The 23,501-nt window shown below is 50.7% G+C and overlaps 1 protein-coding gene across 2 annotated transcripts; it reads left to right on the top strand.

Moving 5' to 3' along the window:
- The first annotated feature begins 2,946 nt into the window (after window positions 1-2,946).
- Window positions 2,947-23,171, top strand: TTC25 (tetratricopeptide repeat domain 25). Of its 2 annotated transcripts, XM_030541564.1 has the most exons (12): window positions 2,947-3,063; window positions 4,825-4,956; window positions 5,818-5,971; window positions 6,971-7,032; window positions 11,401-11,560; window positions 12,645-12,869; window positions 13,829-14,036; window positions 15,704-15,790; window positions 16,221-16,417; window positions 16,629-16,729; window positions 17,675-17,753; window positions 22,052-23,171. In XM_030541564.1, exons 1-12 carry the CDS (start codon window positions 2,950-2,952, stop codon window positions 22,246-22,248), a joined length of 1,716 nt encoding a protein of 571 aa, XP_030397424.1. In that variant the 5' UTR covers window positions 2,947-2,949; the 3' UTR covers window positions 22,249-23,171. The 2 variants fall into 2 exon arrangements, with proteins under 2 accessions (XP_030397424.1, XP_030397425.1); XM_030541565.1 differs by lacking the exon at window positions 15,704-15,790.
- Window positions 23,172-23,501: the final 330 nt, after the last annotated feature.

Raw genomic sequence — 23,501 nt, 5'->3', positions numbered from 1 at the left:
TTTCAAAACCCAGCCTCAGGCTTTGACTTTTCCTAAATGAAGAGGTTAAATGTTACAGACCTTGATTCATTTGTTGGGATCAGAACCCCACCCGGGCTGGACTCATTGGTTCCAAATATCATTTTCTGAATATGCCAGACAACTACCACACCCATTGTGAATCAGCTGGCTGGGAGAAATATGCTAGACCTTAAACTTAGCAGGGCTTTATCCAGGGCCAAAATGAAGTCAAAACTAACATGTTCTGATAGTACAAGGGAGACGCAGATTCTCTCAACCACCATTTCCCTTCGTCTGGAGGTAGGAGAGAGACAGAGAGTCAAGATGCCACCTCTACACCAGAAGATTGTCAACCCAGATTGACTAACCCCGCCTAGACATCAGATTCAGGGCCTGCCTCCTCAGTACCTTTGCCTTATTCAGAACCTCATGGGACAACCAGGCAGAAGAACCAGTTCTGTGTGTCAGCAGTGACTGTGGAGTATTTACATAATCACTTGCTGTGATTTGCCTGCAAGACGCTGCAGGCTTCCCCGCTGTTCTTCCAGGGCGATGCTTCCAGCAAGGAGTTTGGAAACATCCAGCCACGTGAACAAAGTCATACAGAAGACAACTGATTTCACATTCTCAACAGGTCAGACCTGTTGACTCAGGATAAACTGGTGACAGTGACCAAAGGTAAGCAGCAGACTGTACCCAATGGCTAGAGAGTTCCCAAGAGATTTACTTCCACAACAGGAGTATGTCTAGCCTGATTTCCTAGAACTTCCTGGACCCCATATTACCGTGTTCTGGGCTTTTCCTCTCCTCCCCTTCAAAGCAGTGAGCATCTCCATCCCTGCCAAAATCTCTGCTCTCATTACTGCCTACCTATGCTCCTCTAAAGCTTCTTTTCTGCCCTCTCCCCTGGCTTCCTTCACCCACTTCTGACTTTTCACGTAGCCCTTGTGCCTGAAACAGCCTCCCAAGAGAAATGCAATGAGAACCTCTTTCCTTCAGCTCCCATCTGAAAACCCAGCTGGTCTGCAAGGCCTCCAAGTGATAAAATAACCCACGTGATGCACTCGGTCCATTCTCTGTGTTGGATGGATTGGGATTCTAATCACAAATGCACTGGGCAAGAGTTCTGCTGCTCCACTGTTTTAGCCACCTTTGGTCTCTTATTCTTAGATTTTAGCTTTCTGGGGCAGGGAAGGACTCTCACGATGTATTTGGACAGTGTCTAGCCGGTGGGGCCCTGACCCCTAGCTGGGGCTCATACACACTGCTGCAAAACAAACCGTAAATAATAACAAGGGCTGTGCAGAGAGATGAGACAATAGTCAGAGTCTTACCTAGACTGTAAAACTGGGCAGGCACTTCCAAGAGAAGACAGTGGAATTTCTTCCAGCTCCTCCACAGCCTTCCTTTCGGATTCTGTTTGCACATGGCCTCACTAAGGGCCAACCCTGCTCCAGCTTGTGTATCACAGAGCTCTGAGTTAGAGGGTCTGGCTGGGAGAGTCGTGCTACACAGCCCTCCTTGGCAGAGCAAGAGTAAATGGCACTTAAGAAATCACATAGCGGGTCAGACTGACATTATGTCCCCTCTTAGAAATAGGTGCACAAGTGGGTCAGGCCCACAGCCAAAGGGCAAGGATCACAACACAGGGGTGGCTCTAGTCCAAGTGCACAAGTTTATATATATGGGGTCCCAGGTAACAGGCTGCAGTTTCCCTCACAGTCATTAGGAGACGAGCCTGAGGATCTGGGTGGGAGGCAGAATGGTTAGCCAGGGGTCTGGAAGCCAGGACTTCCAAGTTAGCGTTGTTTGTGTTACAGCATCCTGGCCACAGAGGTCAGAGAACTCTGGGGGTGATGTACTCAGGTGGGTGGAGTACAACTCAGACCGGGGTGGGGGCTATGAAAAGGCAGTGGAGGGGCTGGGAGTACTAGGGGGCCAGGTACACAGGGTGGAGGCCTGGCTCTGAGGAGCATGGGAGGATAAGGCACGAGAGGGAATGGAGTTCTTGGGGGGGGGGGGATGAGGTATAGGGAAATGTGGGGGGGGGCAGAGGTGATGGGGGTCTGACAGTGAGGGCAGAGGGCTGGCAGAAGATAGGCACTAGGAGGAACAGAATACCTATGAGGCAACAGAGTACAGGGAAAGTGTGTGTGTGGGGGACACACGAGGGCAGATTGGGGGCTGGATGGAGAGCTGGGAAGCTGGCAGGGACAAGGCACCAGGGAAAGAGAAGCTGGGGGGTCAGGGAAGTGGGGAGCTGGGGGGGCAGGGACAAGGCACCAGGGAATGGAGAGCAGGGAAGTGGGGGGACCAGGGGGCTGGCAGGAACAAGGCACCAGGGGAGGGGGAGCTGGGAGGGAAGGGGGTGCAGGGACAAGGCACCAGGGAAGGGGGGCTGGGGGGAAGGGGGGGCAGGGACAAGGCACCAGGGAAGGGGGGCTGGGGGGGCCTGTACCAGAAAGGGGGAAGTAGGGGGGCAGGGACAAGGCTCCAGGGAAGGGGGCTGGGGGGCAGGGACCGGAGGGGGGGAGTGTGGGGGGGGGTCAGGGACAAGGCTCCAGGGAAGGGGGCTGGGGGGGAACTGGGGGGGCAGGGACAAGGCACCAGGGAAAGGGGGCTGGGGGGCCTGGACCAGAAAGGGGGAAGTAGGGGGGCAGGGAAAAGGCACCAGGGAAGGGGGCTGGGGGGCAGGGACCGGAGGGGGTGTGGGGGGGGGTCAGGGACAAGGCACCAGGGAGGGGGGCTGAGGGGCAGGGCTGGGGGGACCTGGGGGGGAACAGGGCACCTCGGGGGGGGCGGAAGCTGCAGGGCAAGGGGCGGGGGGGGGGACCAGGGACGCCTCCTCCCTGCCCGGGGGCGGGGTCCCCCGCGGGGGGGCGGCAGTCCCCGCCCCCCGGAAGTCCGGCGGCGGTTGCCAGGCAGCGGTGCCGGGCCGGGCCCGGGCCGATGGGGGACGCGGAGGGCGAGGGGCCGAGCGGGACCTTCCCCAGCCTCATGGCCGAGGGGGCGCTGCTCAGCCGGCGCGGGGAGCCCGGCAAGGCGCTGCTCAGCTTCACCAACGTGAGGGCGCCGGGTGCCCAGCGCTCATGAATATGCATGAGCGTACACCCCCCACCCCGGGCAGTTGGGGGGCGCTGAAACCGGGCCAGGCGCGGGACGGGGTGATGGGCGTGGGGCTGTGGCACGTGTGGCGGGGGGATTCTTTGGTGGTCTGCCTCCGGGGGGAGGGGATGTGGGGCAGGGCTGGGGGGACGGGGTGGGGGTTGTGGCGCACAGGGGCGAGGGGACGTGGCACACGCGTAGCAGGAGGCGTTTTGCACAGGGACAAGGGGGTGTGGCCGGGACTTGGCAGGACTTTTGGGGCACAAGAGCGAAGGGATGTGGCACACGCGTGGCAGGGGTTGTGCACAGGAGCGAGGGGATGTGGCACACGCGTGGCAGGGGTTGTGGTGCACAGGAGCGAGGGGACATGGCAGGGGTTGTAGTGCACAGGAGCGAGGGGATGTGGCTGGTGCTTGGCAGGGCTTTGGGGGCACAAGGGGATGTGGCACACACGTGGCAGGAGGTGTTTTGCACAGGGGCGAGGGGATGTGGCACACATGTGGCAGGAGGTGTTTTGCACAGGGGCGAGGGGACGTGGCAGGGGTTGTGGCGCACAGGGGCGAGGGGATGTGGCACACACGTGGCAGGAGGCATTTTGCACAGGGACAAGGGGGTGTGGCCGGGACTTGGCAGGACTTTTGGGGCACAAGAGCGAAGGGATGTGGCACACGCATGACAGGGGTTGTGGTGCACAGGAGTGAGGGGACATGGCAGGGGTTGTGGTGCACAGGAGCGAGGGGATGTGGCAGGGGCTGTGGTGCACAGGAGCAAGGGGACGTGGCACATACGTGGCAGGAGGTGTTTTGCACAGGGGCGAGGGGATGTGGCACACAAGTGGCAGGAGGCGTTTTGCACAGGGGCGAGGGGACGTGGCAGGGGTTGTGGCGCACAGGGGCGAGGGGATGTGGCAGGAGTTGTGGCGCACAGGGGCGAGGGGATGTGGCACACGCGTGGCAGGGGTTGTGGTGCACAGGAGCGAGGGGACATGGCAGGGGTTGTAGCGCACAGGAGCGAGGGGATGTGGCTGGTGCTTGGCAGGGCTTTGGGGGCACAAGGGGATGTGGCACACACGTGGCAGGAGGTGAGGTCCACAGGAGCGAGGGGATGGGAGGACACAACCCGGGGAGATGAGGGGATGCAGTGAGATGAGATAGCACATGTGGGGGAGAGGTAGCAAGGGCTATTGTGAGGGGATGTGGGGACAGAGCGTAGGAGAATGAGAAGTGACACCATGAGGGGAGGGCCATGGTGTCATCCCGATGTCTGCTTTGGTCAGTGATATGTGTCAGTGTTCTTCATTGGCCCTGAGCCAGGACCAGAACTTCAAACCACCAACCCCACAACTTACTTCCCTCCACAATTTGATGGCCAGGGCAGAGCGATTTAATGAGGGCAAAGTTATTTCTCCAGTTCTCTAAGTGGGGACCAGAGGTTGGAGCAGGGGTCTGGGCGCTAGGATTCCTGGGTTTTATTTCTGCCTCTTCTACTGATTCTGTCAACTCACATGCCTCTGTTAGCACCATAGAGGTGACAGAATTTCCCCTCGCAGGGGGTTGTGGGACTTTGTTTCTGAATGCTTGGGACTCACTTTGAGATCTGGCTTGGAGGGTGTCACAGACGTGCAACAGATTCTATCAAATACAGGTGCTGGTGTGTGCTCGCTGTGCTGACAAGCCTACCACCTCTCTGACTGAATGCTTCTCTGTGTTCGCATCCCAGGCTCTGCAGCTGCAAGCAGGAAATAAGCACTGCCTGGTCGCCCGGTCAATGTGTTACCTGAAACTTGGGGACACAGAAAATTCCCTGAGAGATGCAGAAGCCTCTCTTCAAAATGACAAAACCTTCTCCAAGGTAAATGGCATTAAGGGGACAAGGGATGGGTGTGTACTTAGGGTGGCCTTCAGTGAGTGGGGCACTAAGGGTACCTCTGCACTGCACCAAAAAAACAAAAAGCAAGCGCCTGCAGCAGGGTATCTCCGGGCTTGTGTCTACAGACTTGTGGTCAAAGGTCTTGAACTAGTGTTCTAAAAATAGCAGCATAGGTATTCCTGCTCAGGTTGGAGCTGGGGCCCTGTGACCACCCCACTTGACTGGATTTCAGAGCTTAAGTGGGAACACTGTCTATACTGCTCTTTTTAGCACCCGACAGGAGTCCAAGTCATAGACCCAGGCTCTGAGACTTGCTGCTGTGGCTTTTTAGTTATTGTTGTTGCCATGTAGACAAATCCCAAGAAGCCAGAGGGGAGCAGCAGGTTGTCAGTCTCCTCTTCCCCGCTCTTTGTTCCTGCTCTAGAGCAGGAGATCAGAGCTGCCGATGAGTTGCTGAATCGCCCCATTTTGTTGCCTGCGCGCAGCGTGAGCCCCGCCTGTTAGGTCAGGAGAGGGGTTGTCTGGAGAGCTATTCTTCTGTCCAGCTGAAAATCCCACATTCCACAGGGAGACTAGTTTCAGTTGAGGTTTACTGGACACACTCACCCTATATTCCAGCACCACATAAAGAGCTGTAAATGTTTACCGTCTAACAGCAACAGGACCTGATCTGGCACCTCTACCCCTTATAGTGACCCCAAGGAAGTGAAGGAAACTCACCTGAGTCGTGGTTGCAGAACCGGGTTTTATCCTTGGCACAGATGAGATGGCCCATAGTGTTCTCCTCACTGCTTTGGGCGCTGTTCTTTGTTGCGTTCAGACTGTTTGTTTCCTTCATTACAGGGACTTTACCAAAAGGCCGAGACCCTGTACACTATGGGCGACTTTGAATTTGCACTAGTGTATTATCACCGAGGCCACAGACTACGTCCAGAGCTACAGAAGTTCAGGCTGGGAATTCAGAAAGCTCAGGAAGCGATTGACAACTCTGTCGGAAGTAAGATGTAACGGTTTATTGACAATGCAAGCGCATCCCAAAGCAGGCAATTCAGTAGCTAGTGACATTATATTAGTTCCTAATGTGCTCAGAGAATGAGAGGACATTGCACAGCAAGATCTGTCTGCCTCCTGAATCACATGCAGAATTGTCATAGAATCATAGAATTTCAGGGTTGGAAGGGACCTCAGGAGATCATCTAGTCCAACCCCCTGCTCAAAGCAGGGCCAAGCCCCAGACAGATTTTTGCCCCAGATCCCTCAAGGATTGAACTCACAACCCCAGGGTTAGCTGGCCAATGCTCAAACCACTATATTTTCTGTAACTGGGAGGCTTCTGGACACTACAGCAATGGAGCCCATGAACACCTAGCTAGATAGTCTGAGAAACACCCCCAAACCCCACAGCTGGTCTAGATAGTCTTGTCCTGACTCTCTCACCTGAGGAGACTCATAAGAACAGTGTCTGAATCTCCGTTCCCGCTTCTGGCTTGGCCAAAGCAGAGCACTATCTCCCACTTCTGTGTGTGTTGCCAGCAGGCAGTTAGACTGGCAGAGTTGAGAGCCACTGTCTGAGTCAGAGAGGGGCATTTTGCTCTAAATATTGACAAATATGATTTAGAAATAACTCTCTGGGCTGGGGAAGGTCCTAGTGTCCCACTCTGGTACTGCCCCATCTGCCTGTTCAATTGGCCTGTCATCTCTTGTCTTATAGGTAGATTGTTAGTTCTTCAGGGCAGGGACTGTCTTCTTGTTTTATTTGTACAGTGCCTAGTGCAGTGGGACCCTGATCTGTGGTTGTGACCCTCAGTGCTACCATAGGGGCCACAATAATAATATTTATTATTAATAGATACAGCTGAGCTGTTTCTCTGAGCTGCTATTCCTCCTTTTGGACTGAAGAGAGGGATACAGAACTTGCCACATATTTCAAATAAACTCTAGGGTCTGTGCGTTGCAGTTCTTGAATGTTTACAAGTATGTTTTTCTCCGTCTGCAGGTCCTTCCTCAGTTAAGCTGGAGAATAAAGGGGACCTCTGCTTTTTAAGCAGACAGGCAGAGGTATGGTGTGAACCACTTTCTCTTGGGAAGCTCACTAGAGATACCACAGTGCTAACCTGGGGGAGCCTTTCTGCAGCCATATCAGAACTACTTCTGGGGTCAGCCCAGTGTGCGGCAGACAGTTCTGCCTTCTCCTTGACATTTTGTGTATCTCTGTCAGAAGAGAGCACCAGCCAAGGAGAAACTAAATGCCTGATCTGGCAGCTTTCCACCAGCAAAACTCGCACTGCTTTCAAACAGACTATTACACAGGAAAGAGAGAACATTAAGAGCATTCTGCTCCCCTTACTCACAGGAATACTTTCCATCAATTTCAGTGGGACCAGGATCAATCTGTAGCATCTGCTTTGGTCTGACTTCGTGTTTAAGATTAAACTTCTCAGAAGTGGCCACTGATTTTGGGTGGCTCAATTTTTGGGTGCCCAGCTTGAGGCACGTGGCTCCCCAGGAGCGCTGAACACCCGCAGCTCCAGTTTGACATCAGTGGGAGCAGCGAGTGCTCAACTCCACAGAAAATCAGGCTTCAAGGGCCTGACTTTCCGAAGGTCCTGCAGAGTCCCTGGACTCCAGCTGGAGCTGTGGCTGCTCAGCAGCTGTGGAAATCAGGACCAATGTGTCTAAAGTTGGGCATCCAGAAATAGAGGCCGCCATCGTCAGTGGCCACTTGGGAATATGTGGCTGATTATGCTTAGAAAAGTACAGTAACTTTAAACTGTTGAGCCATCTCAGGATGCATTTATCATGGGTGTGTTTTGAACCTGGATTAGGATTTGGAATCGGAAGGTGTAGACGTGCAGACTCACCCCTGCAGCGCCTCCTGCTGGTGTCTTCTGGGAATTAGCTCAATTCAGCTCTGGAGTGCTCTCTGCAGGCCATGAGCCACCTGTCCTCTGGCCCCCATGTCCCTCCGGGGACCCAGTGCCCTTTTACCTGGGGTGCTGCCCCTGGCAGTAATCCCTCAGTCTCAGGGTCTCCCCTCCCTAGGAAACCCCCACCCTCTATCCCCACCTTGCCTCAGTATAAGGCTACGGCCAGTCATTGTCTAGCCCCACGCCCTGGGGCAGACTGCAATATCAGCCTACTCATCACTGGCAAGGAGGGTTTGGACCTGCTGCCTGGGCCTACCCCTGGGCTGCCCTCTGCAACCCCCAGTACCTGTTGGCCCAATGCTAGGCCACAGCCTGGGGCTTTCCAGGCTGGAGCTCCCTGGCTCCTCAGCCTCTCCCCAGCCCTGCTTCACTCAGGTACCTTGTGTCTAGCTCCCTGCAGCCAGGCCCTTCTCCCTCTACAGCTAGAGAGAGAGTCCTGAGCTTCTGGCTGCCCTGGCCTTCTCATAAGGCCCTGTTGCTCAGTTTGGGGCATGACCCCAGCTGCAGCCACTTCCTCCAATCAGCCAGCAGCTTTTAGGCCCTTTCTCCAGCCACAACCCCCTCCCAGGGCTGTTTTTACCCTTTCAGGGCAGGAGCGGGGGTCCACCCTGCTACAGAAGGCCTGAGGGGCTCTTCTCCCCAACACCCTTTCTCGGACTGTAGAGGGCTGGATGCGCCCCCACCCCCAAGCCTGCACACACTGAGTCTGGCACTGGTCAAATGGAAAAAGCAACAAGGAGTCCTGTGGCAGCTTATAGACTAAGGCCTGGTCTACACTACAATGTTAGGTCGAATTTAGCAGCGTTACCTCGATTTAAGCCTGGACCTGGCCAAACGACAAAGACCTCTTTTTCGACTTAAAGGGCTCTTTATACCGATTTCTTTACTCCACCTCCGACAAGGGGATTAGCACTGAAATCGGCCTTGCCAGGTCGAATTTGAGGTAGTGGGGTAGTGTGGAGTGCATTGACAAACAGAGGCTAGGGAGACCATTCCTTACCCATCCTGGCTAATAGTCATTAATGGACTTCACCACCATGAATTTATCCAGTTCTCTTTTAAACCCTGTTATAGGCCTAGCCTTCACAACCTCCTCAGGTAAGGAGTTCACACCGTAGCCTGGCCAGTCATTAAACTGGTTTTCAAAGCTTCACTGATGCGCACTGTGCCCTCTTGTACTCTTCTAACCACCCTGGTGTCTGGCTGCGCGTAATCAGCAGCCAGGCGATTTCCCTCAACCTCCCACCCCACCATAAACGTCTCCCCCTTACTCTCACAGATATTGTGGAGTGCACAGCAAGCGCTAATAACAATGGGAATATTGGTTTCGCTGAGGTTTATCCGAGTCAGTAAACTGCGCCAGCGTGCTTTTAAATGTCCAAATGCACATTCTACCACCATTCTGCACTTGCTTAGCCTATAGTTGAACAGCTCCTGACAGTACTGTCCAGGCTGCCTCTGTATGGCTTCATGAGCCATGGCATTAAGGGGTAGGCTGGGTTCCCAAGGATAAGTATAAGCATTTCAACATCCCCAATGGATTTTTTCTGTTCTGTGAAGAAAGTCCCTGCAGTTTTTGAAACAGACCAGAGTTCCTGAAGATGTGAGCATCATGTACCTTTCCTGACCATCCTACATTGATGTTGGTGAAACATCCAGTGCTGGCAGCACCATTGAAAAGTACCCCTTTCAGTTTATGTACTTGCTGGCTTGGTGCTCCAGTACCAAGATAGGGATATGGGTTCCGTCTGTCGCCTCGCCACAGTTAGGGAATCCCATTTCAGCAAAGCCATCCACTATGACGTGCACATTTCCCAGAGTCACCTCCCTTGATAGCAGCAGCTCTTTGATTGCGTTGGCTGCTTGGATCACAGCAGCCCCCACAGTAGATTTGACCACTCCAAATTGATGCCCGACTGACTGGTAGCTGTCTGGTGTTGCAAGTTTCCACAGGGATATCGCCAATCGCTTCTCAACTGTGAGGGGCAGGGGAAAGCAAGTCACAAAGTTACGTGAAAGTGCCCTTACGCATGCGAAAGTTTCGCAGCCACTGGGAATCATCCTAGACCTGCAACACTATGCGGTCTCACCAGTCTGTGCTTGTTTCCCGGGCCCAGAATCGGCGTTCCACAGCATGAACCTGCCCCACTAACACCATGATATGCACATTGTCGGGGCCTGTACTTTGTGAGAAGTCCATGTCTACGTCCTCATCACTCTTGTCACCGCGCTGCCGTCGCCTCCTCGCCTGGTTTTGCTTTGGCAGGTTCTGGTTCTGCATATACTCCAGGATAATGCGCGTGGTGTTTACAGTGCTCATAATTGCCGCGGTGATCTGAGCGGGCTCCATGATCCCAGTGCTGTGGCGTCTGGGCTGAAAAAAGGCGCGAAATGATTGTCTGCTCTGACGGAGGGAGGGGCAACTGACAACATGGCTTGCAGGGAATTAAAATCCACAGAGAGGGTGGCTTTGCATCAAAGAGAAACACAAACAACTGTCACGGAATGACCCCCTCAAGGACTGAACTCAAAACCTTGGGTTTAGCAGGCCGTTGATTTCACAGAGGAAGGGAGGAAGCAAATGAATACAAAACAAATCAGGTCTATTTCTTGTTTTGATCTACTCCATCTATCTTTTCCATCTTAGGCTGGCAGCAGACAGTGCAGTTTGACTGCTAGCCATTGTCATCTCCTGGGTGCTCAGCAGAAAATGGGAATGACCTGGCTGAGTCACTCCCATATCTGCTCAGGAGCCCTGGCTGACCTCACCGAGGTCGGTTAAAAGAGCACCCAGGAATATGACAACAATGACTACCAGTTGTAACACACCGTCTGCTGCCAAAAGGCAACAAGCTGCTGCTGTGTAGCAATGCAGTCCCATGTCTGCTAGCACCCAGAAGACATACGGTGACAGTGAGCTGAGTGGGCTTCATGCTTGCTGTGGTATGGCGCCTGCACAGGTAAACCAGGGAAAAAGGCGTGAAACAATTGTCTGCCATTGCTTTCTCAGAGGAAAGGGGTGGGGGGCCTGACGACATGTACCCAGAATCACCCACGACACTGTTTTTGCCCCATCAGGCATTGGGATCTCATGGGATCATGCATGGGTCTGACAAAGTGGGTATTCACCCATCTAAGCTTATGCTCCAGTGCGTCTGTTAGTCTATAAGGTGCCACAGGACTCTTTGCTGCTTTTTACAGATCCAGACTAACACGGCTCCCCCTCTGATACTGGTCAGGTGGAGTCACTCAAGAGCAGTGCGAGACACTCTCTCTCCGAAGGGGCAGAACTCCTGTTTTTATAAAGCTGCTATCCTAGGGAGCGAGTGAGTGGGGGTGCTTGGGACTTTGATCCCCACCAAATCAACAGGCTAGTCTTGTGCCTGTGTCATTATCTCCTTTGTGAATAAGGAATTTGGGAAGTGGATCCAAAAGCGAGCCCTTTCTGCTTGTGTCAGTCTCCCTTTCCTCTGCGTCCTTCTGTTTTGTTCTGCGGCAGAGCAAAAAAGTGAAGCAGAAACTTCAGGTCAAAGCCCCCAAAAAGGATCAAAAGCAGCAGAGTAAAGTGGGGCCCATCAGGAATGAAAAGACCGAACGGCAACTTCTTGGAGAGCTTTATGCTGACAAGGCCTACTTGGAGAAACTCCTCAAGGATGCAGGTCTGTCTTTATTTTATTTAACTAAATATAACAACATGTTATTCCTCTTGGTTCAATCAAATCCATTTTTCCCTTTATTCTGTTATTCATGACTACCAGGGGACGCATCACCACTTGCGTAGCACTTAGTAATGTTTGCAGTTGTCCCAAACCTACAAATTACTTGATCCAGATTTGTACAAGTTACTCAAGTTTCCAGGACCAGTGTTTGTAACAATGTCTAAATAAGTTTTATCCTTCATACTTCCTTATTAGTTAAATAGCAGCATTCTGTAATGAGCAGTTCAGTTATCCACTAACACCAGCCCAAACCACTCAACACCAATCAAAATAAAAAGCAGAAATTATATTATTTTAATTACAAATGTCCTAGTTTATTAGATAAATTAGCGTTAGAATTAAGTGGAAGACATCAGTAACTGAGTTTTGCTTTGGACTGGTCAATGTCATATGGGATTTAGAAAAGGATCAGATTTCTGAGTTGGGCAGAAAATGCATCCCTGTTTAATTAGTTTTCTTGAGAAATATTTCCCCAGGAACATAGGAGAGTTTGAGGCTTTAGTCCCGTTACCTCGTGTTACATTACCAGTCTTCATAACTTGCATGGGTCCATCCTGTCTTCTGAGACTTTAAAAGTTCTCACAGTATTCCGTTGGGACAATCCCTGGAATCCAGAATGCCTACATTCCGTTAAGGTGCCTTCTACCCTATAAGTGGATCAGATAGTTTCTCATCGTTTGCTATGGCCCAGTGGGACAGGTATCCAGATCACCAAACTTCACCACCACTAGTGCTCACTGGGCCTCTCCTAGGTTGTTTCACCTTTGAAGAGAAGGATTAAAGGGGCCCTGGTCACTGACTCTTACAGGTCACGCCTACATGGCACAACAGCAGGGGGTGGTGGGGAAAGCAAGCCGTGCCACCACCCATTGTGTGTCTGTTCCAGGGATTATTAAAGGACTTAGTCTCTGGGGTGCTCAGTCTGGGGCTTGCACTAAAAATGTTCCCATCCTCCCCAAATCATGGCTTCACTCCTCAGATCCTTTAATGCTCTCTCCTGGTTCTGCATTTCACTGATTTCCAGACTTGATCAAAAGCAGCACAAAGTATGGGATGACAGTGGAGGACCTGATCCTGGGCGGCATTAACTACCTGGACACCCGCACCGAATTCTGGCAGCAGCAGAAGCCCATCTACGCCCGTGTGAGAGACCGCAAGCTCATGCAGCAGAGATGGCTCCCAGAGAGAAAGCGAAAGCCATCGGAAGTTGCCAGATACATCCTGAAGAGCATGGAAGAAATTGATATGTGTAGGTGTCCCACATGGAAGCAACAAGAGCGTTGTGACTGGTGGGCAGCTACAGACCAGATCAGCAGGAGCACTGTGTTCAGAGGGTTGTTATAGCAGGTTTCAGAATGTGTTCTGCTTTTCCCTGCCTTTCCCAAGCAAAACTTTAGCATAGAATGTAACACACTGGGATATTTTCCAGCTCCTCCTACACTCAAGGTATCCCAGAGCGCTGTACAGAGCAGTGCTTTGGACACTAGAACTCTGTAGGCAAATGCAGTGTGCTTAGCAAATGCCCCACCCAGCCTGGGACATTGGAGAGGCCAGGGCACTGGTTCTTCTTTACCGTATTTGAAAAGTAACAAGGACAGAGAGGGCTAGAAGGATGAAGAATCTGCAGGGAAGGATCTGGAAGGGAGGAGAGAGGGATCCAAGCCATTTCTGCTCAGTGTTTCTACTGTACGCTTTGTAACTCATAAGACCTCCATTGTCATCACTGAGGCTCAGTTCCTTTCACCTGCCACTGAATTGCCCCCAAATGTGGCAGATGACAGAGCTGCGCAGTGTAGTCTGGTGGTTTAATTGCCACAGCATTGCACAAAGGTGGGACAGGTACTAGAGCCACGTAGCGCAGCATGAGGGACTGACCTGTAAGAGATGCCATAGCCAGTGTTGTGTTAAGCTCTTAATCTCAGATGACACATTCAGCTCCCACACTGCATGACTAGATTCTTCCAGCCCATCTTCTGACTGTGGGTCTCATTCTCCATTGTCCTCCATGAGGGGTTTTCATTTGCACCTGTGCAAAGTGAGTACAAAATGGTACCAATGCAGACCTACATTGGTGGCAGTATTTTACACCCACTTTGCACAGGTCTAAGTGACCCCCTGAAGACCCAGTGGAGAATCAGGCCCTGTGTCTCCTCAGGTGTCCCTGTGCCCCGGACTTGGTTCTGAGCATTCCTCTCTCTCTGCTTCTAGTGTTGACCAGTAGCTGCCCTGAAGCAAGCTGTAAGAAAGCTGAGCATGTGCTAAAAACAATTCAAAGTTGGTCTGAGGATGAAATTCCCAACAAGAACGAACTGATTGGAAACCTCTACAGCTGCATTGGGAATGCTCAGATAGAGATGGGGCAAATGGGAGCAGCACTGCAGAGTCACAAGATGGATCTGGAGATCGCAAGGGAAAAGTGAGTGCTCCAAAGCCCAGTGTTAATTTGGGATGGGCAAGGAAAGGCGGTAACGGTGGCGGTAGGAACTCAGATGGGAAGGGCATATTGCCTGACTGAAGGGCAATTCTCAAATAATGCTTTGACTTTCTACAGCACTGCTCTTCTGGGGACCTGATGTTTCTAGACACAGTCATTACCTGCCCTCACAGTATCCATGGACATATCATCGTCACCATGGTACAAACATGGAGGCTGAGGCAGAACAATGTATGTGTCCTTCCCCAGGACACAAACCAAATCCATGTCAGAGCCAGGGCTGGCACCCAGGGCTCTTGACTCCCAGCTCCCCCAGCAACGCTTCTGCCTAAGAAAATGTTATAATCCGATTTCTTTATAGGTTTCCTGGCTGGGGAAATCATTTTCATTTGAGTCATCATGTCAGGACTCAGTAGGTACAGCCACCCGCTCCTGCAGAAAACGTTTTGCAGGATTTCTCAGGTGGAAGAGAACAGAGCAGATTGGGCATTATATAGTCCTCTCCTAATGGAGTTTTGCAGAGCACTTCACACAGCAAGGAAGTGTCTGTTGGACGTGTTTGGGTTTCTGCTGCCAGTGCTGTGATTAGGGAGGGAGGAAGCGTTCTCTAGAGGTTAAAGTGCAGGACAGGAGTGAGAAGATCTGGGTTCTGCTGTTCACTCACTGTGTGACCTGGGGCAATGCATTTAGGGGATGTCCACACAGCAGTTAGAACCCTGTAGCTGGCCTGAGCCCAGAAGTCTGCGCAGCAAGGAGACAGTTCCACAGCCTGAGCCTAAGTCAGCTAGCACAGGCCAGCCATGGATTTTTCTTTGCTGTGTAGACATACCCTTAGTCCCCCTCTGCCTCAGTTTCTTCCTTTGTAAGCTGGGGATAGTAAAACTGGTTCATATCAGAGGAGGGGAGTGAGGGTTAGGTCATTATGATTTGTAAAGAACACGTAGAACTCACCAGGGTGCATTATTATAAAGTGAGTAGCCATTAGTGTTGACTAGGAGCTCACACAGAGCACTGGACAGCAGAGCCTGGTTACTGAGAGCGAGCGAATACAGACCAGGACACTGAGATTCTCCTTTTCAACTGTTGAAAAAAGTTGCTTTGTCTCTTTAACTACCACCAGAGACATGGCATCTGTCTCAGCGCAGTACCCCACTGCAACTTTAAACGGGCCCTATCAACTTGAAATCTACTTAACTGAACAGAAAAATAGTTAAAAGTACTTGTAAGTACTACGTCTGCCCCTTACTCCCCCCTACAAATGGTACACTTTCCAATACAAAATGCTTTTCTCGCCCATGTTGCTATGTGAAAATCCATACAGCTGACTGACTACACAGAGGGAATAGTGGAAGTGACTGCACACAAAACGTGTGTTATCAAATGCAAAAAAAAAATTCAAACAAACAAAAATAGATAAAGCATTCCACCCCACTTCCTTCTTCCAGCTACAGTAATCTTAGGTGTTACTTAGAACAGTGGTTAGTAAAAAGTATTTCAAACTGACAGGGTTCCTTTAGTGCTGTCTGATGTTGTTATGTGAGCTCACTGAACCAGTGAATCTCAAAGAGAATATAGAGGGAGCCTAAGAAAACGCAGGATTATTCAGGGGCAAGACTCTTTGAAGACCTCATTCTTTCACTTCAATGCAGTGATCTGCCAGATGCCGTCTCCAGAGCCCTTGACAACATTGGCAGGGTTTATGCCAGAATTGGCAAATTCCAGCAAGCTATTGACACGTACGTAACAGTCATAACATTACAGGTAAGAGAGCAGATTTAAAATTAAAGGGGCGTTGCTTGGTCCATGTATTTAATTACACTGTCAGCAAGGGGCACTGCTGGTGCCAGCTGTGATGTGGACACCCGCCACTAGGAGCTGAACTGGACAGGCCACTGAACAGCCATCAGATGGTAACAATTTCCAATTGCAAGGACTGATCTTGCCTTGGTTCAAAGCGGCAGTCCTGAGAGTAAATGACTTTGTAATCCACCCCCAGAGTCTTCCAGGCTTTCTGACTTGCTCTCTTTCCAAACATCTAAGCGGCCTCAGCATAATAAACTTTGGGTGACGGCAGCATCGGGAACTGTTTTAAGGGTTTAAAAAGCCAAGAGCCAACACTGTGCTCAACCTAGGGCAGCAGAAGTAACTTTCTTTTCCTGTGCAAAGATGGGAGGAGAAGATCCCACTGGCAAAAACCAGTCTGGAGAAGACGTGGTTATTCCATGAAATTGGCCGATGTTACCTAGAGCTTGATGAAGCAGCAGAGGCCCAGGATTATGGAGAGAAATCCCTCCAGTCAGCAGAGGAGGAGGGGGATGTTGAGTGGCAACTCAATGCTAGTGTGCTGGTCGCACAAGCACAAGGTAAAGAAGACGTTGTTGCAAAATTTGCTTTAAAGATGGCAGACATTGAATCTACTGCACAGCTTCATTAAAACTGCCTGTGCCTTCCAAACAATCCCACAAAGTCTCATTGGAGCAGAAGTCTTTTCAAGACAGGCTTACTGAGCTAACGTACTAGTTTTCTCTTCTTCTTAGTCCTGCATTCAAATGGATTCTTGTTTGTCTGTTACAGTGAAACTCCAAGACTTCCAATCTGCAGTTATGAACTTTGAAAAAGCTCTTGAGAAGGCAAAACTCATTCATAACGATGCAGCTCAGCAGGCCATCATCATCGTAAGTGATTTACTATAATCAAGAGAGGAGTTTTGGAGTAATGTGTGTAAGTTACCGACCACTGTTGTTCTCCGCCTGTGGGGCCAGGGACCCAGATCAAGGAGGGAATGCCAGCTGGCAGCTGGGGGATGAGGAAATGAAATGTATCACAAGAGGAACAAGGCAGTCTCTGTCCCACAATAAAAAACATATGAAACCTCTTGAGTTAGAAAACTCAATGTGAGCTAATGCTGGAAATATCTGGGGTAAAATCTTGGACTTGTTGGAGTCAGTGGCAGAACTTCTATTGACTTCAGTGTAGCCAGGAGTCAAATTCTGCCTTTCATAGCATCCAGGTGCATGCCAGCATGCTCGTGGCCACCAACTGGAATGTGAGGTTGAATGTGGCCCCCCTGTTCTGGCCTCTCTGAAATATGGAGAGGCTGCTCCGCATGACCTCCATGACAGAAACATGGGTCTTGGCTGTGAATTGGGGTACATGGCTTGCATGTTATTGGCACATATGCTTGCTGCCCTAGCAATGGTCCGCATGCATAGGTACCCCTCCAGGTTATTGATAATCTCATTGGAGTAGATCACACTGGGCTGATCTCAGCCAGTGTTTCAAAACACAGAACAGTGCTTCTGCAGCATGAATGTGTGCCTGTTTGGGGAGCCCTTAAGTGTGTTTCCGAGCACTAGCTGTGTGGGGTGGGGGCGGGGGGAGGAGCAAGGGATGATCCCAGCTGAAGGGTGCTAAGGAGTATTTTAGCTAGAGTAGTGCAATCACAGTGGGGCGGGGGAGGAGGGGAACAAAGTGGCTCTTCACTGCAGGTAGCTTTGAAGGCACCAAAGGAGCAAGGAGTGATGGGAGAGGGGACAGCAGAGAACAGGACACACATTTGAGTAGGCCTGTCATGTGATTGCAGGTCTAGATTTGTCACTAATTATTCTTGTCAACGGCAGGCCCTGGATGATGCGAACAAAGACTTCATCGAAGAGTTGAGAGCAGAACAAAGGAGAGAGAGACTCGAATCTTTCAGAGGTACTAACTCACCTGGGAATCGGTGTGTAAAACAACGCAGAAAGTTTTGCTTTAAAAGTAAAATAGTAAAGAGTAGTTCCCCCCAGTGAAACGGGCTGGATCCCACTGACACTGGAGGGCCATAGCACCGCCCCCTGCTAGCTCAGGCCCCAATCTCTGACCCTCTGCGTGCAGCTGCAGTAGGGAAATTAAGACCCATTTTTCAGCAGTGGTACTCAGACAGGCTTACACTCTTGGTAGCAATGTAGCAGTTGCCCTATTGCTGAGCAGTGAGCACCAGTACTTCTTGTGTAGACCCACCCTCTATAAACAGTGTATTGTGGCAGAAATAATTTCACACAGAATCACAGAAATGTAGGGCTGGAAGTGACCTGGAGTGATCCCCAGTTCAGCCCCTTGTGCTGAGGCAGGACCAAGTAAACCTAGACCATCCTTGACACATGTTTGTCTAACCTGTTCTTAAAAACCCACTAGGATGGGGATTCCACAAACTATTCCAAAGCTTAACAATCGTTATAATTAGAAAGTTTCTCCTAATATCTAACCTAAGTCTCCTCCTCCTGCAGATTAAGCCAATTACTTCTTGTCCTTAACACATTTGAAGACTGTTGTCAGGTTCCCTCTCTATCTTTCCTCAAGACCAGACATGCCCAGTTTTTTAAACCTTTCCTCTTAGGTCAGATTTTCTAAATGTTTGATCATTTTTGTAGCTCTCTTCTGGACTCTCTCCAATTTGTCCACAGCTTTCTTAAAATGTGGTGCCCAGAACTGGACACAAGACTGGAGCCAATCTTGTTCGTCTGCTTACTTGAAGTCCATTGTCCTTGTTCTGCTGCTCTTTCTCCTTCCTTGCCTTAGAAGCGGTCGATCTATCATTTCATGATCGCTTTACCCAAACAGCCTTCCACCTCTGATTTGCAGCCAATTCCTCCCTGTTAGTCAGAATCACGTTTAAAATGGCCATCTCCCAGGTTACAGCCCCCACCTTCTGAAACAAGACGTTGTCCCCAAGACGTTCCAGGGGCTTACTGGGCATTTTGTTTTGCCAAATTACTTTTCCAACAGACATCTGAGTAGTTAAATTCCCCCATTACTAGCAGGTCTTGAGTTCTGGATATTTCTGTTGTTTGTTCTGGAAATGTCTCATCCCCCACCTCCTCCAGATTCGGCTGTCTATATAGCAGCCCCCTGTGGTGTCATCTCCCCTGGTTTTCCACCCTTTTATCTTCACCCAGAGACTTTCAGCTGGTCTGCCTCTCACCACCTTCTGAACCTCGGAACAGAAGTATAATACAACTCCTCCTTCCTTTTTCGCCTGCCTGCCCTTCCTGAACAAGCCGTACCCTCTATCCAAATATTCCAGTCTCGAGATTCATCCCACCAAGTCTCTGCCATGCCAGTTGAGTCATATTTTAGCTTATGGCTCAGATTTCCACTTTTCTGTTTCTTCCCCGTACTCCTTGCATTTGTCTATAGACAGATGAAACCATAACATGGCTATGAATGGTGGCTTTGCTTTTCATCAGTGAGGTTCCGATCCCCAGCTGGTGTCAATCAGCATCTCTCTGACTTCTATGGAGCGATGCTCATTTACACCAACTGAGGATCTGGCCTCGATTCTTTAACACAGGTTAGTGCCGCTTATAAACAAGACATTTTCCAAAACACAAAGTGATTCTTATAAAGATGTTAATTTCTCCAGCACCCCAACACCACGGTGATGGGCCTAGCAAGAACCTAAATAGACAGCTACAAAATGTGATTGTACCTAATGCTGCACGAGTATGAGACATGCAGGAAAGAGGAAGCGGGAAAAGCTCAGCTGGCTTTTGGAATCCACCTGAAATAAACTGTATCCAATTTCCCATCGCCACCTGAATAACTCCATTCCCTTGGGAGCAGCCGCAGCAGGACAAGAGTCAGTGCCAAGGTGACAGCGACCCACAATTATCAATCCCAACTTGATTACAACAGCCACTGCATCTTCTTTCCTGCGTACACATGTAACTGCTGTCGACACTGGGAGGGATTACACCAGAACAATGGGGGCAGAACAGAGTTTAAAAATAGCCCTGAGCTGTGTGATGCTTATGGTTAGGTGGGCGGTAGCCACTGACTGAGGGCGTAAAAGTTGAGGTAACGGGGGAAGAATTCAGTAGAGGACGCAGAGATTTCCATGGATATAAATTTAAGTGCGGTATCAACGTTGAGCTGTAGGTGGCAGCATTTGTCCAGTTTCCCTGTCCCTTCTTGCAGAAGGGGAACAGTCCACTCAGGCACCAGACATGCCAACCTGTGAAATAAACGCAGAAATGGGGCTTGTTTTTGGCTTAATTGGCTTGTGAGTTGCTTGTTGGCTAGTTTTTGGCTTGTAGCTTCTTTTTTGTGATTGGCTCCAGCAAGCAGGGGCAAGTGGGGGAGAGAGTCGGGGTGCACAGCGGGCCCACGCGTCCCAGACTGCACGCTGGGGGATCTAGGCACAGACAGGGCCGGCTCCAGGCCCCAGCGCGCCAAGCACGGGCTTGGGGCAGCATGCTGCAGGGGGCGCTCTGCCAGTTGCCGGGAGGCCGGCAGGCGGCTCCGATGGATCTCCTGCCGGCGTCCCTTCGGAGGGTCTGCTGGTCCCGTTGCTCGGGTGGACCTCCTGCAGGCGTCCCTGTGGAGGGTCTGCTGGTCCCGTGGCTCTGGTGGAGCATCCGCAGGCACGCCTGTGGGAGGTCCACCGGAGCCGCGGGACCTGCGAGCGGCAGAGCGCCCCCCCACGGCGTGCTGCGTGCTTGGGGTGGTGAAATGACTAGAGTCGGCCTTGGTCACAGAGTGTTGGGTTCTTAGGGACTGGCCTGTTTTGGCCTTGTTTTGAAATGGGATTAGCTTGATTTTTGGCTTATTGTGAAAATCGGGGGGCTTATTTACTGCGTGAACGTTGGCAACTGTGTCAAGCATCCCGCCTTAAAAGATAATAAATGTGTCATTTTGTAAGTCAAGTCTGCAGTGAGGTCTCTGGTGGGTGCTCCAGCTATGGCAGGGTAGGGAGGAGCATGGAAGAAAGCAGAGGGCATGATTCTCCACTCATTGGTGCAATCAGGAGTAACACTACGTGCTGATGTGAAACTGGTACAAGGCTGGCAGGGAGGCAGTGAGCAGGGCCATCCAGGGTCTCACAGAGTACAGCGTCACCACAGACCCCTTGTGGGAGAAGCAGCTATGTAACACTGTGGCAGAGAGTGGATGGCCCTCAAGAGTGAACATATCTGAAATGTTATAAACCTGAAACCATTTTATACTGTGTCTATTACACATAAATACCCTGAAAATTTGGATTCCCATCTTTATACATTGAAATATAGCCGTAATACACAAACTGGGTGATTAATACAGCTGTAATAGATCCTCAGTTGATGGGGCCATTTAGGGATTTGGGGATTGGTCCTGCTTTGAGCAAGGGGATGGACTAGATGATCTCTTGAGGTCCCTTCCAACCCTAATAATCTATGATTCTATGATTCTATATACAGGAGGCCCTGCTGCTGCAGTTGGATCTGGGAGGGCAGCCTCTGGGTCTGAGATTGTTATTTAATAAAATAAACAAAAATATAAATGAGATACAATGTTACAATAGCCAGTATATATGTGACTATTATGCAGCTATATCTTAATCCATAAGAATGTTTCAGTATATGCCACTTATTTAAGTATTATGGGAAGAGTGCCAATTTAATATTGAAATCTTAGCTGCTTCATTCTTAGAGTGCTGTGTGGTCTGACAGCCTGCAGGGTATGCACTGCTCTGAGTTAGGCATGCAGGTCTTAGGCCAGGTAAAGCTCGGTATGCGTGTAACAGATGACTAGTTTGATATACATCCTTCTGTTACACACGTCTGGGTTTAATGCACCACCCCCGAACTGGCAAAGGAAAGACAATGCCCCTTGAGCCCAACCACACCCCTTTTCCCAGCAACATTCTCCCCCCACCTCCCCACTGCCTCGGGTGACTAAGCAGAGTTCACCTCTTTTTGTGCAAACACGTATTCCAAACAGATGCAACTTGCCTGCTCTGACCTGCAACTTAAGCCCTTCCTCCAGGGATGAATTGAATTTGTTGAAACAAAACAAAAAAGGTGGATGGAGGGGGAAAAGGAAAGACACTATCAATGGGGGAAGAGCTTGGCAGCCCTGGGACTCCTCTCCTCTTTACGTGCCCTCCACACCTGGAAGGTGCAGCTCCAGTCTCTGCTAAGCGCTTGGTGAGCAGGAGCTCTGCTGTTCTGTAAAGAAACCTGCTCTGATTTGTTTTCCAGATTATGATTATGACGATGACTACAAGGAAGAAGAGGAGGCCGAGAACCAAAAAGAAAGAGAAGAAAACAAACAAAAGGAGACAGAAAAGGAGGAGAATGAGAGAAATGGAAGAGGAGAAGAAGCAGAAGGAAAAGAGGAGACAGAGGGAGAGAAAGGGGAAGATTATGCAGAACCTCATCAGGATTTGCCTGAATAAAGAGGCAGCATTTCACCTGGAAGCCACTCGTTAGGGTTAAAGTTTATGAGGGTTGCTGGCTTTGCAAACTAGTGCATTTTCGTTAGTGTGAAATGGCCCCTTATTTCCCTGGACATGGAGTCAGCCCCTTCAGACTGGGGGCTGCCCTTGCTCTTTGCTGTCCCTTTTAAATACCGTTTTTTTTCCTAAGCCCTCCATTCAAGGCTGTTTAGGTTGTTACAGTGGGAGGAGTTCGGTTACTTCCCTCCCCCTCCCAGCCTTTCAGCCTAGAGTTCAGAGCCAGGTCTGTGCTGAGATGCTTTGCTCATATAGCTTGAGCAGTACAATACAGAGGCAAAGTGCAAAACTCAGCAATTTTGCCAGTGTAGCTTATTCCAGCCCCTCTGATCAAACTAAGCTATACCAGCAAAAACGCCGGCTTGCTGATCTACCTGGGGCTTGCTGGCACAGCCATGTGTATCAGGGATCCCCTTTCATTACACCCCTGGCTGATGGAGCTATGCCGGCAGAATTTGGTGGGGTAGACCTGGCTCAGGACCTGGACACAGAGTCAGACATTACAAAGGGCCCAATGCTGGACCTGCTATGCAAGGGCAAAAGCCCCATCCATCCCGTGGGCACACCGCATGCACTAGCACGGCAGCATTGGGCTCTTGCAAGTATCTTTGACCCACTGGGACAGTTGCAGTCATGGCAAAGTTGGGTAACATGACAGCAGGATTATGTGCAGCTGACTCAGTGGTGCCGAGCCTTTAGGGCACATCCAGGGCTGATTGATTCCTGCAGGCTGTGAGCAAGTGCTGGGGTGAGAGTGACCCAAGTAAAGTGGGGCTTTGGGTCAGTGGGAAACCTTCATGCCGCCAAGGCAATGTTATGTTTAGTGTATGTGACTTGTAAATAAATGATGCCAATAGTGATGGCCAGAGCTTGCCTCCTTGAGAACACAAACTACAGCGCCTAACAGCTAGTGCCTTCGTTGCAGTGAGGGCGGGAGCTGCCCCCTACTGTGCCTTCCCTGTGGGAGCTGGGGGCATAGCAATCGCCAGGCATGGGTCTGTTCCTTTTACGGCAGTGTGCCTGTGTGCGATAGGACTAGCCAGGCGCTGCAGCCAGACCTCTGTTGTTCGCCATAGGATCACGGTTGTGAAGCTAATTAAAGTGTTAGCTATTCAGATTGCAAATACCCCCCCCACACACAAATATCCACCCACTGTAACTGATGGCTGCCTGACTTTGCTGGGAGCCTGAAACAG

This window comes from Gopherus evgoodei, chromosome 23 (genome assembly GCF_007399415.2).
Source record: "Gopherus evgoodei ecotype Sinaloan lineage chromosome 23, rGopEvg1_v1.p, whole genome shotgun sequence".
NCBI lineage: Eukaryota > Metazoa > Chordata > Testudines > Testudinidae > Gopherus > Gopherus evgoodei.
This window is presented reverse-complemented; position numbering and strand designations above follow the sequence as displayed.

Coding starts and splice junctions, on each gene's coding strand:
- TTC25 (XM_030541564.1), top strand. CDS start 2,950: ATGGGGGACGCGGAGGGCGAGGGGCCGAGCGGGACCTTCCCCAGCCTC. Junction 5,972..6,970: donor GATTGACAACTCTGTCGGAA/GTAAGATGTAAC, acceptor CTCCGTCTGCAG/GTCCTTCCTCAGTTAAGCTG. Junction 14,037..15,703: donor CTGGAGATCGCAAGGGAAAA/GTGAGTGCTCCA, acceptor ACTTCAATGCAG/TGATCTGCCAGATGCCGTCT.